Source organism: Euprymna scolopes, chromosome 14, assembly GCF_053919585.1.
Source record: "Euprymna scolopes isolate OS-2025 chromosome 14, ASM5391958v1, whole genome shotgun sequence".
In the NCBI taxonomy this organism is placed as follows: domain Eukaryota; kingdom Metazoa; phylum Mollusca; class Cephalopoda; order Sepiida; family Sepiolidae; genus Euprymna; species Euprymna scolopes.
The window spans coordinates 119,541,033-119,556,052 of NC_136495.1; the positions used below are offsets into that span (position 1 = coordinate 119,541,033).

The 15,020-nt window shown below is 33.1% G+C and overlaps 1 protein-coding gene across 2 annotated transcripts in view; it reads left to right on the plus strand.

Annotated features, from left to right (window-relative positions):
• Positions 1–15,020, plus strand: part of LOC145293252 (N-acetylglucosamine-6-sulfatase-like) — a 512,787-nt gene that overhangs the window by 442,341 nt on the left and 55,426 nt on the right. For both annotated transcript variants that reach the window (XM_080139826.1, XM_080139825.1), the window contains exons 2-3: positions 2,087–2,146; positions 6,415–6,618. In XM_080139826.1, coding sequence (XP_079995952.1) covers positions 2,087–2,146; positions 6,415–6,618 — 264 coding nt within the window. The remainder of the gene's footprint in view (positions 1–2,086; positions 2,147–6,414; positions 6,619–15,020) is intronic.

Here is a 15,020-nt window from a genome sequence, read left to right on the forward strand (position 1 = left end):
AAATCTCGCTAAAGAACAATAAAGGTGAACTGTGTTTCTGTATTCTAGAAAACGCTCTTCTAATCCCAAAATTTAAACAAAATATATTTTCTGTACAAGCTGCCACAAAACAAGGTGCAAATATAAACTTTAGCCCCAATAAATCAAAACTGGTATACCCGAATGGAACTGTATTCGATATTAAAGAAAATGGAAGACTATATTATTTAAATAGCGTAGTCTCATCAAAAACCGCCTACCATGATCTACAGACATGGCATAAAATTCTTGGACACTGCAATATTCCTGATATCAAAAAGTTGCCGACTGAAGTTGATGGAATACAAACATCAAAAACCTTCAACTGCGACATCTGTACGCAAGGGAAAATGACAAACTATCAAAACAAGATACCAGACAAAAAGGCTAAAAAATCCTATCAATGGTGCATTGTGACTTGAACGGTCCCGTAGAACCGATGGCCAGAGAACATTATAGATAGGTGTTGAATTTCGTAGATGACCATTCAGGTTTAATAATGGTTTACTTTTTAAAGAACAAATCTGATACCCTGCTAGCAACTAAGAAATATCTAGCCGACATGGCCCCCTACGGTAAAATAAAGTGTATTCGCTCTGATAACGGTACAGAATTTACCAATAAAGACTTTGATTAACCATCATATCAGGCATGAAACATCAGCCACACCAGACACTTTTTGAAATGGCAAGATGCCTACTCATTGAATCAAAACTCTCTAAAAACCTCTGGACGTATGCACTTATGGCGGCAGCCTATACACGCAACAGGTGCTTTAACAGAACACTATCTAAAACTCCATATGAATCTTTCTGCGGTAAAAAAAACAAATTTAAGCAGAATGAATATATTTGGTTCAACTTGCTTCGCATATATAGAGAAAAAGAATAAATTGAATATTAAAGCCGACTTGGATACAATAAAAACAGTCCAGCCAATTTCATATTTTTTCCCAAAAAAAATAAAATAAAAAGAATCCGGTGTGTAAAATTCACAGACACGTTTAATTTTACAGACGAAAACCTGTCATATGAAGAGGATGAAATTATATTACCTCAAATAATTAGAACAAACGAAAACAATAAAAATGACGGAGACGAGAGTGTCCATGATGATGATGATGATAAAGTCGAAAGATATCCCAAAAGAAATAGAAGATGACCCGATTTTTTTGTGGTCGACAATATAAAGGATTATCAAATCGACTATTGCTATTCAATGGAAAATGCGCCAAAAAGCTTCAACGAAGCAATTAATTCAGAACATTGTGATGAATGGAAAATTGCCATGAAAAAAGAAATAGATGCCTTAACCGAAAATGATACCTATACGGTAGTGCCTCTCCCAAGAGATAAACATGTTATTTCTACCAGATGGGTTTTTACAAAAAAGAGTACAGCATCAAGCGTAGAACACATATCAGCATGTAAAATGGACATTAAGCTGAATATGATGATGATGAGGATTCAATGTTTCTTTGGCAAAATTTCCTTGAGTTAAAAAGAAAAAAGTAATTTAAGAGTTCAATGCTAGCCATATCTATTTCTTTTTTTTTTTTTTTTTCGTGCTAATATGACACTCGTTAGTGCCTGTTTAAAAAATGTTTGCTTGTGATGACGGTATCAGTATATAAATATTCCTTCCTTTATTTCCTTAATGCAAGAAGAAACATCAATCGAATTGGTATTTTTCTTCAAGATAGTTCCTTGACATTTTATTTTCCTTCCAATAGTGAAAGGACTTCCGGAACTTTTATTTTAATATCTGTGTGAAGCTGTAATTTTTGTATTTCATTCAGGGTTCTCCAAGCTTTCAAATATCTTAATTTTTTTTTCCTGATAAACACCATATCGTTTTTTTTTCTTTCCTTTTCTTTTTTTCTTTCTTTCTTTTCTTTTTTGTTTTCTTTTGTTTTTTACTTGGATTTTTTTTTGTTTTTATTTTTTTATAAAAAAAAATAATTCTTGAATTTATTTTTGATTTCTTAAATTGTTCCATATTAAAGAAATCCAATAATAAGTATTACAAAATTAACCTTTTTTTTTTCTTTTTCTTTTTTTTTTCCTAGACGCCTTTGACAAAAACAAAGAAGCTAATTGGAGATGCGGGTATTACATTCACAAATATGGTAAGTATATGCATATATCACCTACTTATGATTTGTTACAGTACCAAAATGGCATTCACCCTAGTTGGGTTGAACTGGCTTCCTCCAAAGGAGGAAGTTTCATGGAAGTATGAAATTTATAAGCAGTCCTCAGTCACATGTATATCTCCGTCAGGTGAGATGACAACATAAGGTTTTTGCAGCTCTTGCAGTGAGATAGCGACATCCTCCTACATACAGCACCTGGTATTTCTAAATAGTCACCCTCTTGATACTGACTAGACTCAACATTGCTTAACTTCATAATCTAATGTGATTATGATTGTGATTTGTTGTAGTGGTATAGTGCAAGTAAAGTTAAGTTTTAATTAATTCCTTCAATAATTACAAGAAACCTTCTCTACCACCAATAGCAGTGGCCAACGACTCTTTATCTGAGAGTATATCTTCCAAACTCCTTAGCCTAACGTTCACAGGAAACATGAGTTAGAACAATTCCATTGAAAACATTGCCAGGGCCGCTGCGAAGAAGGTAAGCTCTCTCTACCGTGCTAGAAAACTACTAACACCCAAAAATATCCTGTACCTCTATAAGGCCACCATTCGCCCATGTATGGAGTATTGCTGTCATATTTGGGCTGGTGCATCTGCTACTAGTCTCTTGCTCCTAGACAAGGTTCAAAAGAGTCGCCAATCTGATAGGCCCTGAACTGTCATCTAAGCTTCAGCCTCTGTCCCATCGATGAAATGTTGCATACCTCTGCCTGTTCTACAAGTATTTTAATGGTGAATGCTCTGACGAACTGCAAGAACTTGTCCCCTCACGACGTAAACACCCTCGACAAACCCAACAGGCAGCTAAATCCCACCGCCACACATTAGAGATCTCTAGATGTAAAAGATCTTTCTACTCCAGTAGTTTCTTCCCCAGAACTGCTAGACTCTGGAATTCCATTCCAGGTCCCTGCTTCCCCAACGGTACTGATGTGCAGAAGTTCAAGTGTAACATGAACCAACATCTTGCTGCCCAAATCTCTATATAGTACCCCAGTAGTTGTTGCCCATGATAGTAGCCCCCTACACCAAAGTGGCAATGTGTCTTGTTTGGGGTGAAAATGTAATTTAAAAAAAAAGTTAACAATTGCAGTTATTCATGAATTGTTTTAATGTTTTGTTTTTTTTATAATGCTCAATATTTCAATTTAATATTAGAGTAAAATATTTTTTCATATACGTCACCATCTATGCAGAGGAGTCGTGTCATCAGCCAATCGCTAACAGCATTCCCTAATTAAGTGTAATATGTGTCGACTGTTTGTCATCTTCTTTATGATTCTGTTTTTGGTCTTTGTTTGTCATATCTGTCCATATTTGAAAGCCCTGATTTGGTATTGTATTTTCTTCTACTGTCTGCATTAACTATTATTTCTATCTTTCAGCCGATATCTTCTCTGACCCTTTTAAATGTATTATTCATTTACGTTTATGTCTTTCTTCTATAATTATTCATGCATATACATTTACTTATTATTTGCTTGAATCTGAATTTGACATTTATTTTTCAACGTATTTGACAAACCCAGCTTGTTATTGCTTCATAAAATTTGCTACTTGAAATACAAGGTATTCCAAAAGCCATGTGGACATTAAATATCTCAAAAACTATTAAGGATATAAAAAGCATGCCGATATAGTTCGGTAGATATAAAGTCTTGAAATTTGTCCAAGACTTCTGGAACACCCTGTATTTGAAACCAAAGTTTTGTCCTCGTAGCAAACATTGTTAGTTTAATTTAAGAGATTGTTTTAGTCAGCTGGTTTTTATTATTAAGTTACTTTAATTATTCTTAATATTGACAAAACTATTGTGTGTGTGTGTGTATATATTAATTTGGAATTATATCATCCTATTTTTACAAAATATATATATATATATATAGGATGATAAAATTAATAATGCCAGATATTAATTTATTATGAACTTATTGGAAATTATGTATACAAATTAGGCATTCAAAGAACTCTTACTCCTTCATCTATACTATACTAGCAGTTCAGCCCAGCTTTGTTCGGGGGGGGGGGGGCCTATGTACTGTTCATAATTTGCCCTACATGTGAATACACTTTATGTAAGACTGGCAATGGGTACCCGACGTTGCCCGGGTGTTTGGAGGTGTGTGTAGAAACTCCGAGGGTGGGGGGTTAAAAAAAATGTTTTGGTAGGTAAGTATAAAGATCGAACCCGAACCCTTGAGGCAAAGTTGTAAATTAAAGTGTGAAAAAAAAAAACGTGCGACATTAACGATTGCCCCACCGCGAGATGCTAACGGAAACACATTTTAATTTATTTAATTACTTGGATTTGGTAGGTGCCCATTTTAATGAGGTCAAGTTTGACTGCGGGATTTTTATTTTCTCAAGATGTTATAGGAAAAAGACTAACCCACATGCGGCGAGCGACAAATGTTGAATATTCTCTGAAAAAAGCCTTTTGTAGACATACAGAAAAAGCGAACACACATACATACATTTTCGCTTTTATATTTATAGATGTTAAATGTTTAGACTAAAATTTATCTGAGTAATTCCATAGACTGCAAAGGTCAATGTTTTTAAACTTTGACCCCTTAACATTTATCATTTTGGTCTCCAATCAAAATACAAAGTTTTACCCATGTCCAAGTTACCTATGGTCCTGGATATGACCTTAAACTATATCCAGTGGTGAGGCCCCAGCTTGCGGGCTTTGGGGAGTGTGGAGACCCTTTAATTAACATTGGTTCCAGGTCCACTCTGACCCGGAGTGGTAGTACCTGTTAGGGTTCCAACTATGGGTTAAATAGAAACCAACTGAAAACAACAAATATATTCTATTAAAAAATTGTTCTTCAAAATCTTTGGATTCAGCATTAAATAACCTGAAAAGGGTTGACATGCCATAAAACAAAAACAACCAACCAAGTTACCTATATCTAAAATTTCAAGCATTTAGACCCAAAATTGGCAGAGGAATTTGGTAGAATCTGCAAAGGTCAACTTTTTCAACTTTGAGCTTTTGGCAGCCAAATTTTCATCCTAAAACTGATTAAAATGCTTGCCACATGTCTGAATACCTGTTATGTATAAATTTCAAATGTTTAGACTCAAAATTGGCTGAGTAGTTTGCTAGACACCACAAAGGTAAAATCTGTTGAACTTTGACCCCTTCGTAGCTCAAATTTTCAGCCCAAACCAATTAAAAAGCTTGCCCTATCTCTGAATACACTTTATGTAAAATTTCAAATGTTTACACGAGAAATTGGCTGAGTAATTTGGTAGACTACAGAGGTCAAATTTTTAAACTTTGACCCCAATTTTGACCCCTTATTTTTTGGGGCTCGAATCAAATTAAAAAGTTTGATCCATGTCCAAGTAACCTACATTTAAAATTTCAAGTGTTTAGACCCAAAATTAGCGGAGGAGCTTGGTAGAGTTTTCAAAGGTAAAATCGTTGAACTTCGACCCCTTGACAGCCAAATTTCTGTCCGAAAACCACTTAAAAAATTTTCCCAAATGTCAATACCCCTTATGTCAAATCTCGAGTGTCTAGATCGAAAATTGACAGTTATTTGGTAGGGAAACGCACACACACACGCAGGAATTTTCACTTTTATAGATATACAGTATTTCAATTTGTTGTATTACTGAGCTTCTTTTTTTTTTTTTTTTTTTTTTTAATAACGGTAACATTTTAAAATTTTAATATAGGAGTGATAAAAAAAATATATGGTTGAATTTATTCATTTAGAATAATGAGCACTCCTGTGTATTATGAATGTCTTGTTTTATGGCTATTTAATGCTGAATTCAGTAATTTTAAAAGTTTTTATGCTTTAAGTTTTTATTCATGGTGTTTGGTCTAGCTGTTTTATAGAGAAAAATTGTTGTTTTTGTCTTTTATTTTGCAGGACATAATTGAGTTTTGCAAAAGAGAGGAAAAACACAATAATACTAATGTTTATTGCATTTTATATCAGTAAGCCAGAATTTTCAGACAGTTTAATCTGGTAGTACCGGATAATATAACATAACTAATCATATTGAGCATTCTTATTAACTGTGAAGATTTCTTTTTTTTTTTTTTTTTTAATTGATGGTTGAATTAATATAGGCTAGGTTGACTGACAATGTTTGAAAGAGTTGTATGCTAAGTTGTTCAAACTTATGCGTAAGTGTGACCTTATGTCTATTTTTTAAATCATTATTTTTATATAATTATATATGAATCTTCTTTGATTTCATTAATTCAGTTTGTCACCAGTCCATTGTGCTGTCCAAGTCGATCAAGTATCCTCACAGGTCAATACGTCCATAACCACCTTGTCTGGAATAACTCTTTGTCTGGTAACTGCAGCAGTCTCTTTTGGCAAAAAACTTTGGAGCCAACTTTATTCCCTGTCCAACTCCAAAAAAATGGGTACAAAACATTCTTTGCTGGGAAATACTTGAATCAGGTTTGTGGATATTAATTTTTTTTCCTTTTATAAATTAAATCTTTTTTTATTACATTTTCACCCCAAACAAGGCACATTGCCACTTTGATGTAGGGGCTACTTTTAGGGCATAAGCTACAGGGGTACTATGTAGGTAGTTGGGCAGCAAGATCTTGGTTCACGTTACACTTGAACATCTGCATGTCAGTACAGTTAGGGAAGCAGGGATCCGGAAGGGAATTCCAGAGTCTAGCAGTTCTGGGGAAGAAACTACTGGAGTAGAAAGCTCTCTTATATCTAGGGATCTCTGTGTAGAGGTGGGATTTAGCTGTTTGTCGGGGGTATTTATGTCGAAGGGGTACAAGTGCTTGTAGTTCGTCAGAGCATTCACCATTAAAATACTTGTAGAACAGGCAGAGGGATGCAACATTTCATCGATGGGACAGAGGCTGAAGCTTAGATGACAGTTCAGGACATATCAGGTTGGCGACTCTCTTTTGAACTTTGTCTAAGAGCGAGAGACTAGTAGCAGATGACAATTAAATCTTTTCTTTATTTAAAACTAGCAGGTGGCACCCAACTTTGCCCGGTTGTAAACTATGCTTAAATATATTTTAATTCATGCTGATTTAATATCTATTATTATTACAGAGCCAATTCTCTATTGAATATTATATTATACCTAATATGTCGTATTGATTTCAAGGTTTTAAAAAATGAGTTGGATACCATCAGCTAGAATCAAAACCAAAACATGTAGTGCGTCAGCCACATTCTCTACCATTTCAGCTATCGACAGATAAAGATTTAAAATTAAACCACTTCAAGCTATGAATAAATTTGCGCATGCACAAAACTAACAAATGTCAGCAAGTTGAAATGAACATTTTGCATTTTAACTTGGCGATATGACTGTACACGTTATTCATCCATCCACACAAAGATTTTACTTGTTATAAACCATCCTTCATGTATGATTACCATTTCCTGTTAATTTCAGCGTTATGTGATCAGTAGATAAAGAGTTTATCGTTTATTTTCAAACACACACACACACACACACACACACACACACACATCTACTGTTTTACTTATATAAATTGATAGTTTATTTGGAAATAAAATGATTTCATATATTAACATTTTTCTTTTTGAGCTATTTACGTGATGAAAATATTTTTACATAACTAGAGATCATTTGAGTTTTTGCCAAACATTTAAAAAAAAAGACCAAAATCCATTCGAGGATGAGAATTAAAAGGTGAATGGACTGTCAGTTGAATGAAGAATACTATGAGATGATTGAAAATGATGAATGGATTAAAAAAAAAAAAAACAATTGATGTATTTTTTTTTTTAAAGATTCCATAATTGTTATCATACAATTGTGGCTAGAATTTTCTAAAGCTATAATTTCTAATGCACTAATGGTTTTATCGATATAAATAAATTATTTTTATGTCCTCCATTGGGATTTGTGGCTTGAGTATCTTCCAAGGGAGCTCCAAGTCACTTAAAGAAATACCAACTATAAGAACTTCAAACAAAAAAAACGTTTGACTATCTTCTAAAAATCGCTGCCAACTTATATTAACTAATTTCACCAATTAGTCTATAATTGCTTCAATAAACCAATTTATTCTTAAATTTGTTTTTACTTTTAATAGTTCACTCAATTTTTTCTTTTCAATTTAAAAAATTAGTTTTTGTGATCTATGATAAATATGCCGTGTGTGCCGTAGTGTGGGCATCCAAAAGATACAATTGCAAATTACTTAGAATCTCTATCCGGTCATGGATGATGGAACAAGAGCACGATAGCCCCATGAAGTAAATGAAAGGTTCGGCTCAAAATTCCATCCAAATTCCAGAGTTCAACAGAAACATTCCCAAGTTTGACAAGATACACCTGAAGAAAGCCGGAGGTTACATTGACCGAAATGTTGTGAAAATCACACTCAAGATGAGAACAGTTGTCTGATGAATCCAAATATGAAGAACCAATCCTCATCTCAAAAATTCAGAAACATCATGCATAGAATGACAAAAAATATGCAGTTTTGAAATATTTAATTTTCTCTTAGAAAACAAATGTTTGTTGTTTTTAATGCATTGGTACAAAAAACATTAGAATAGGAAATAAGACTTCTCATAACTACTGCTATTTTTATAATAAAACAATTTGAATTGCTCCATTTCATATCGACCATAACTTTTTTGACATGTGTTTCACAGGTGGGGAAGGGACAGATTAGGCTGTGACATCTGTGCTAAGCATAGAGGCCATTTACTTTTTTTTTTATTAATTACCTTGATATTAAAAAAAAATTTTATTTTATTTTTTTTGTAAAAAATATTTTGTTACAAATGCTTATAAAACATATCGATAATATAAAGCCAATTGAGTCATGGTACAGATGACGTTTATTGAAATCTTAGATAATACTTTTTTTTTTTTTTTTTCCAACAAAAACTCGTGAACAAAATTTGAAGATAAAAAAAAAGCAATATTTACTTTTTAATTGATAAAATTTTAACAGAAACAAAGTATTTGACACATTAAAAAAGAATTCCTTTTTTTCCTTATGTATGTGAAGTGATAATTACAATAATATTAATGGTAATACTACCACTACTATTACTAATAATAATAATGGTAATATTACTACTAACAATAACGGTAATACTACTATTACTGTAAATAACAGTAGTGGTAATACTACTACTAATGATACTACTACTACTACTAACAATAATGGTTATACTACTATTACTGTAAATAGCAATAGTGGTAATGCACACACACATAGTCCTTGAGCCCCTGGAGGGGCATAGACCATCTACAACTTTCGTAGATGTTTTTATAGCGAGGAGTTCTTTTTACAGGGTGAGGGTGCTGGCCCCACGCCCAACCTTCCCAGAAGGTACTAATAATAGTAATACTACTACTAATAATCGTACTACTACTACTACTACCAATAATAATGGTAATAAGTCGTGAAACATGTAAAATAACATAGTCAATAAAAGATAAGAGGTTTTAGTTTTATCATATTACTAGTGAAGTCTCTGTATATTGCTTTCAAATTCTGTTGAAGCTAATGCATCACTGTCAACCCTAGTATGGCGGACCGACATTGCCCGATGATCAACGATTGTTTCATACTCATATTTTTATTGGAATTGAAATCGCCAATTTTTTTTTTTTTTTTAAATCAAATCGATTGACTGCTTTAGTTGCCTCTCATTATGACTTATTTCACAATACCTCGTCGTCTACATTGCACTGTAGAGAACCCAGTTTTTTTTATAAGATTATTTTTATATATAATGGCTTGTATTAAAGCACAAAAAGTCAAGTATCAGAAACATTAATTTCTAACGCATGCGTGTCATCTCTTGTGTGGTAATAAAACTTCTCTAATGGATTTGTGATGTTAGGCTGTGTAAGATGCTAACTTAGGTCCAAATCGCTTGTTCCTTTCATCGGATTATTTTGATCATTGATACTTATCAAAGACATTCCGATACGACCTATCTAAGACCACTGCCAAGCACGTGAAGTTCACTTGCGTGAAATTTCATAAAAATCGACTACACTGTTTTAGAGTCCATAGGGAACGAACTCACGGACACACAAAGTTTCTTAGATATGTTTCCCCAAAACCTCTGGCCTTGATGGAGGGGAAACTAAAACTTGCTGCTATGGTTTCAAATGATCTGAAATAACAGCAAGGGAAGACTTGATTCCAAATATTTCTCATATGTTATATCTCCTCTCTTTTGGAAACGATTATAAATATCTCCAGTATCAAATAATCTTTATACACTGTGAAATTTACTTATGTATGAAAACCAAAGAGGGGCGATATAATGAGAAATATTTGGAATCAAGTCTCCTCTTGCAGTTATTTCAGATTATTTGAAATCATAACAGCAAGTTTTAGTCTCCCCTCCCAGAGGTTTTTTGGAAATATCAAATATTTTGTAATTCATATGCAAAACTAGGAAAACAAATGACTGTGATTGAAACATTTTATAAATGTAAAAAAAGTGCCAAAAATAGGCTCTGGATGATGGATGATCCCTTTAATGTGCAAATGTCACAGAGCTCACTACACAATTCAGGTTATTAGCTTTCCTATGAGCCTTCATTTGTTAAATTCTGGTCAATAGTCGCCGAGATTCAGAACTTATAAAATTGCCAAAAAAGGTGGTATATCTATGGATATATCTATGCTGGTAGCCAAATTGAATATTGAAATGCTCGGATCTTTTGGTTCTATGGGACGAAACTATCTGAAACTTTGCAGACTTTTTGAAGATTATAATATTATTCTATAGTTAAATTTTTATGACACTTGGTAAAAATAACCCATATTTTTAAACCAATAAAATATGCCCAAATTTGCTTACATTTGTGTGTGTGTGTATATATATATATATATATATATATATATATATATACACTGTCTTGCTGATTTGATTGTCTTCCCTGTGGCCTTGCCAGGCCACTATATATATATATATATATATATAATCTTTGTAAATAATTACTTTGCTTTTTGGAGACAAGGACGTATGACACAGATAAAGAGGACATTTTTTTTTTTTTTTTTTTTTTTGCTAACATGACTAGGTTAGCTTAATTACACTGCAACAAGAAACTAGATACGGATACAATATCCACAGCATTTTTGTTCTTCTGTTGAAGGGAGTTGCTGGGGAGCCATGATTTAATATACTGCTTTCTGTTTAAATCCCTCGGTGTTTCATGGTAAACAACTGATGATCCCTGAAGTAAGATTAGGACTAATTTGAATTTGTGAAAGCAAATAGATTCAGCGATTGCAGGACGTTAATTGACTTGCTGGCAAAATAATTTTTTCAATAGTAGCTTTTTCAAAACTTTTATATTTTATTTTATCATATAATTTGAAAGGTTAAAACTTCCAAGACATATACATACTAGCATAGGAACCCAACATTGCCCGGGACTAAACTGGGACCAACGAATGTTCTACACTTCCAATATTTTATTTCTATTAAAATTGGTGAAATTGCCCATTTTTTTTAGTCCATTTGATGAATTGCCTTTTTTTTTTTTTTTTTTTTTTTTTTTTTTTTTACACATTGGTCACCACTTATCAAGGCCCGGAAGCCACTCAGGGATAACGGTTATTGCAAGTAGATTACGTTAGTGTGGAGATTTGATGAAGCGTTTACTTAAGGAGGCGATTCATTAGGAATTTGTTAACATTGGACTTGAACACTTCCAAGTTGTAGTCAGGTGGGAAGCAGGCAAACGGAACAGAGTTCTAGTCAGGGGCTCACCACGATGTACTGGGAAGGTTTACATGCCTCCATACACCGACTTAGTGTACAATATATTGTAACCTACATTGCACTGTAGAGAACCTATTGATTTTATAAAATTATTTTTATATAATGGCTTGAATTAAAGTTTAAAAGACAAAAACCAAGTGTCATGATTTAATAGTGCACTAAACAAAAACATTCATTTTGAACAGGTTCCTGTCTTATTAAATAACCTACTGTTGACTTACTACGCCAAGCTATTCTGCTTGTGCGGTGATAAAACTAAAATACACTTGTGATGTTAGACTGTATTAGTGTTTACTTTGGTTAAAATCGTACTGTTCCTTTCTAAATCTGACATTATCGATTTCTGATACCTATTGGAGGTAATTTGATACAAAACCTATCTAAGAATACTCCCAGACACAAAGTACATTTGTGTGAATTTTCAAAAAATCAGCCTGGTTATTCTGGAGTCCATGCACACCCAATGTAGAGATTATTGTAAAATTGGGAAGTAACAATAGCTAAGTGGTTAACAAAACGCACTGAGAACTTGAGTGTTCCAAGTTTAAATCCAGTACGTACATGTTAGATAAAAAAAAAAAAAAAATGCTGATATACTTAAACTCTTATATTTCCCAGTTTCAAAAACTTGCAGTTTGAGCATTTTAAATCAGGGAGTGGAGTTAACGTTTCTTTCGATGTGCAATATTGTATCAATTTCTGCTTTGTACATCTATTACAATTAAAAATTTGTGTGTGTGTGTGTATATATATATTAGTCCTTGCGCGAAAGAGCAGGGCACAAAATGTTTTAAATAATAATAGAACAACAATAACAAAGACTTTCGCTGGGGAGGACTACTATTGACCGTAACCAGTTATACAATCCTTTTGAAATTTTCATCTCTATTTTTCTCGTTATGTACTGAATATTTGTTAATGAAACCTATGTGAAATATGTTCCTTATTAGATTTTAAAAATTTTTCTATTCTGAAAGAAGTTTAAAAAAATTTAATCTAAAAAAGTTATTTTAAAGTTTTTGTTAAAAAAATTCAGATTTTCTCATTATTCAGACGTATATTACAAAGAGGGAGTTGCAAAAAATGAGTTGTGGTGTGAGAAAAACAAACTGAAACAGAATATTCGGACCTGTAATAATACAAAGAGGGAGTTGCAAAAATGAGTTGTGGTGTGAAGAGAAATACAAACTGAAATAGAGAGGAGAGTTTTAAAATATAATCTTAAAAAGATAAGATAAAAGTTAGAAAAGCATTTCATCCAAGGCATGAAAATTGTTAAACAAAATGTTTTTACTATAGGCTTTAAAAATAAAGGTACAAGATTCAATTTTAAATTTATTTATCTTCAAAGTGCACTTTTATAAATTTTACAAAGGTATAAAAATTTAATTTAAATGGAATCAAAAAATTACCTTGGATTTATTTTATGTAATGTACATTTTGTTGCAATTTAAAAACATTCTTTCATGTAGCAATTAATAGATATAAAATTTTCAATGATTTTTTTTTTTTTTTTAAAGTACAACAAAATGTACATTACATAAAATAAATCCAAGGTAATTTTTTTATTTAATTTAAATTAAATTTTTATACCTTACTTTGTAAAATTTATAAAAGTGCACTTTGAAGATAAATAAATTTCAAATTGAATATTGTACCTTTATTTTTAAAGCCTAAACATTTAGTTTAACAATTTTCATGCCTTGGATGAAATGCTTTTCTAACTTATATATATATATATATAATCAACTTCTTTGTAGTTAATGAAAAAAAACATTAAGAAATTTATGTGTGGGGTTTGAACCTACAGACCACGTCATGCAAAAAATAAATGTAAATTTTCAAGTCTTATAAAAGTGTTTGCAGTTAATGAAAAAGAAATTTTAAAATTTACAGGCGGAGTTTGAACATCATACAAAAAAAAACCCACACTACCAAGTTACAGTAGAATTTTTACAGCTCATTGTTCTATCATTGTTGCTAAGTGACATGGAAAAAATGGCTTTACCGATGATAAATAAATTAAAATAATGGTTTTGATTATCAGTAAATATCGGAGGTATTCTAAGACAAAACTTAACTAAGATCACTCTCAGACTTATACACAAAAGTTCTGTAAATTTTAAAAGAAAATCTGTTCAGCCGTTTCGGAGCCTATAAAGAACGAACTCACACACAAAGTTGCATTTATATAATTGTGTGTGTGTGTATATATATATATATATAATATTAGACATTAAGAGGAGATTATAGATAGATATATAAATACACGTTCACATACAACTTTCACGATAAAGCTAGAACGCAGAATTAGATAGAATCAAGCAATTGCATCGACAACGGACAATGCCAGACCCAAAGTGGGTTTCGATGTACTGCATCTCATCAGTGACGTGCTCCAAGATTAGATTAGATTCTATCTAATTCTGTGTTCTAGCTTTATCGTGAAAGTTGTATGTGAACGGGTATATATATATATATATATATATATACACACACACACCATCATCATCGGCGGTCACTCATGTCAGTGTAAGACTGTCCTCCGTTGTGGCTTCTGTGGGTCCTCAGGTGAGCATAGAGCCCAATCCTAGACCCAATTTGTCTTGGGCAGATAAAGATAGTGGTGGTGGGGTGGGGTGGGGTGTGTCTGGTTGATAATCTGTCCTTTCTGTGCTTGCGTTTATCCTCAGCAGCTTGATTTAGGTCACTACTATAAAGCGCAGCACCTTCGTGGACAGCGCTCCTCCATGCCAACCTGCTCCCAGCCACGGGAGATGATGAAATACAACACCGTCTCAGCTGTACCAGTGGGGCTTTCTCAAGGCTAAGGAAGAGAGTATTTGAGAACCGTGACCTTCTGGCAAAGACCGAAATCATGGTATATAAAGCTGTCTTGCTGCCCACTCTTCTCTATGGATCGGAGACCTGGACCACATACAGGAGGCACGTAAAAACCCTGGAGACGTACCACCAAAGATGCCTCCGAAAAATCCTCAGAATTAGTTGGAAGGACCGACGCACCAACACCAGCGTCCTGAGTGAGGCTGACACCGCTACTGTTGCTCAACGCCAGC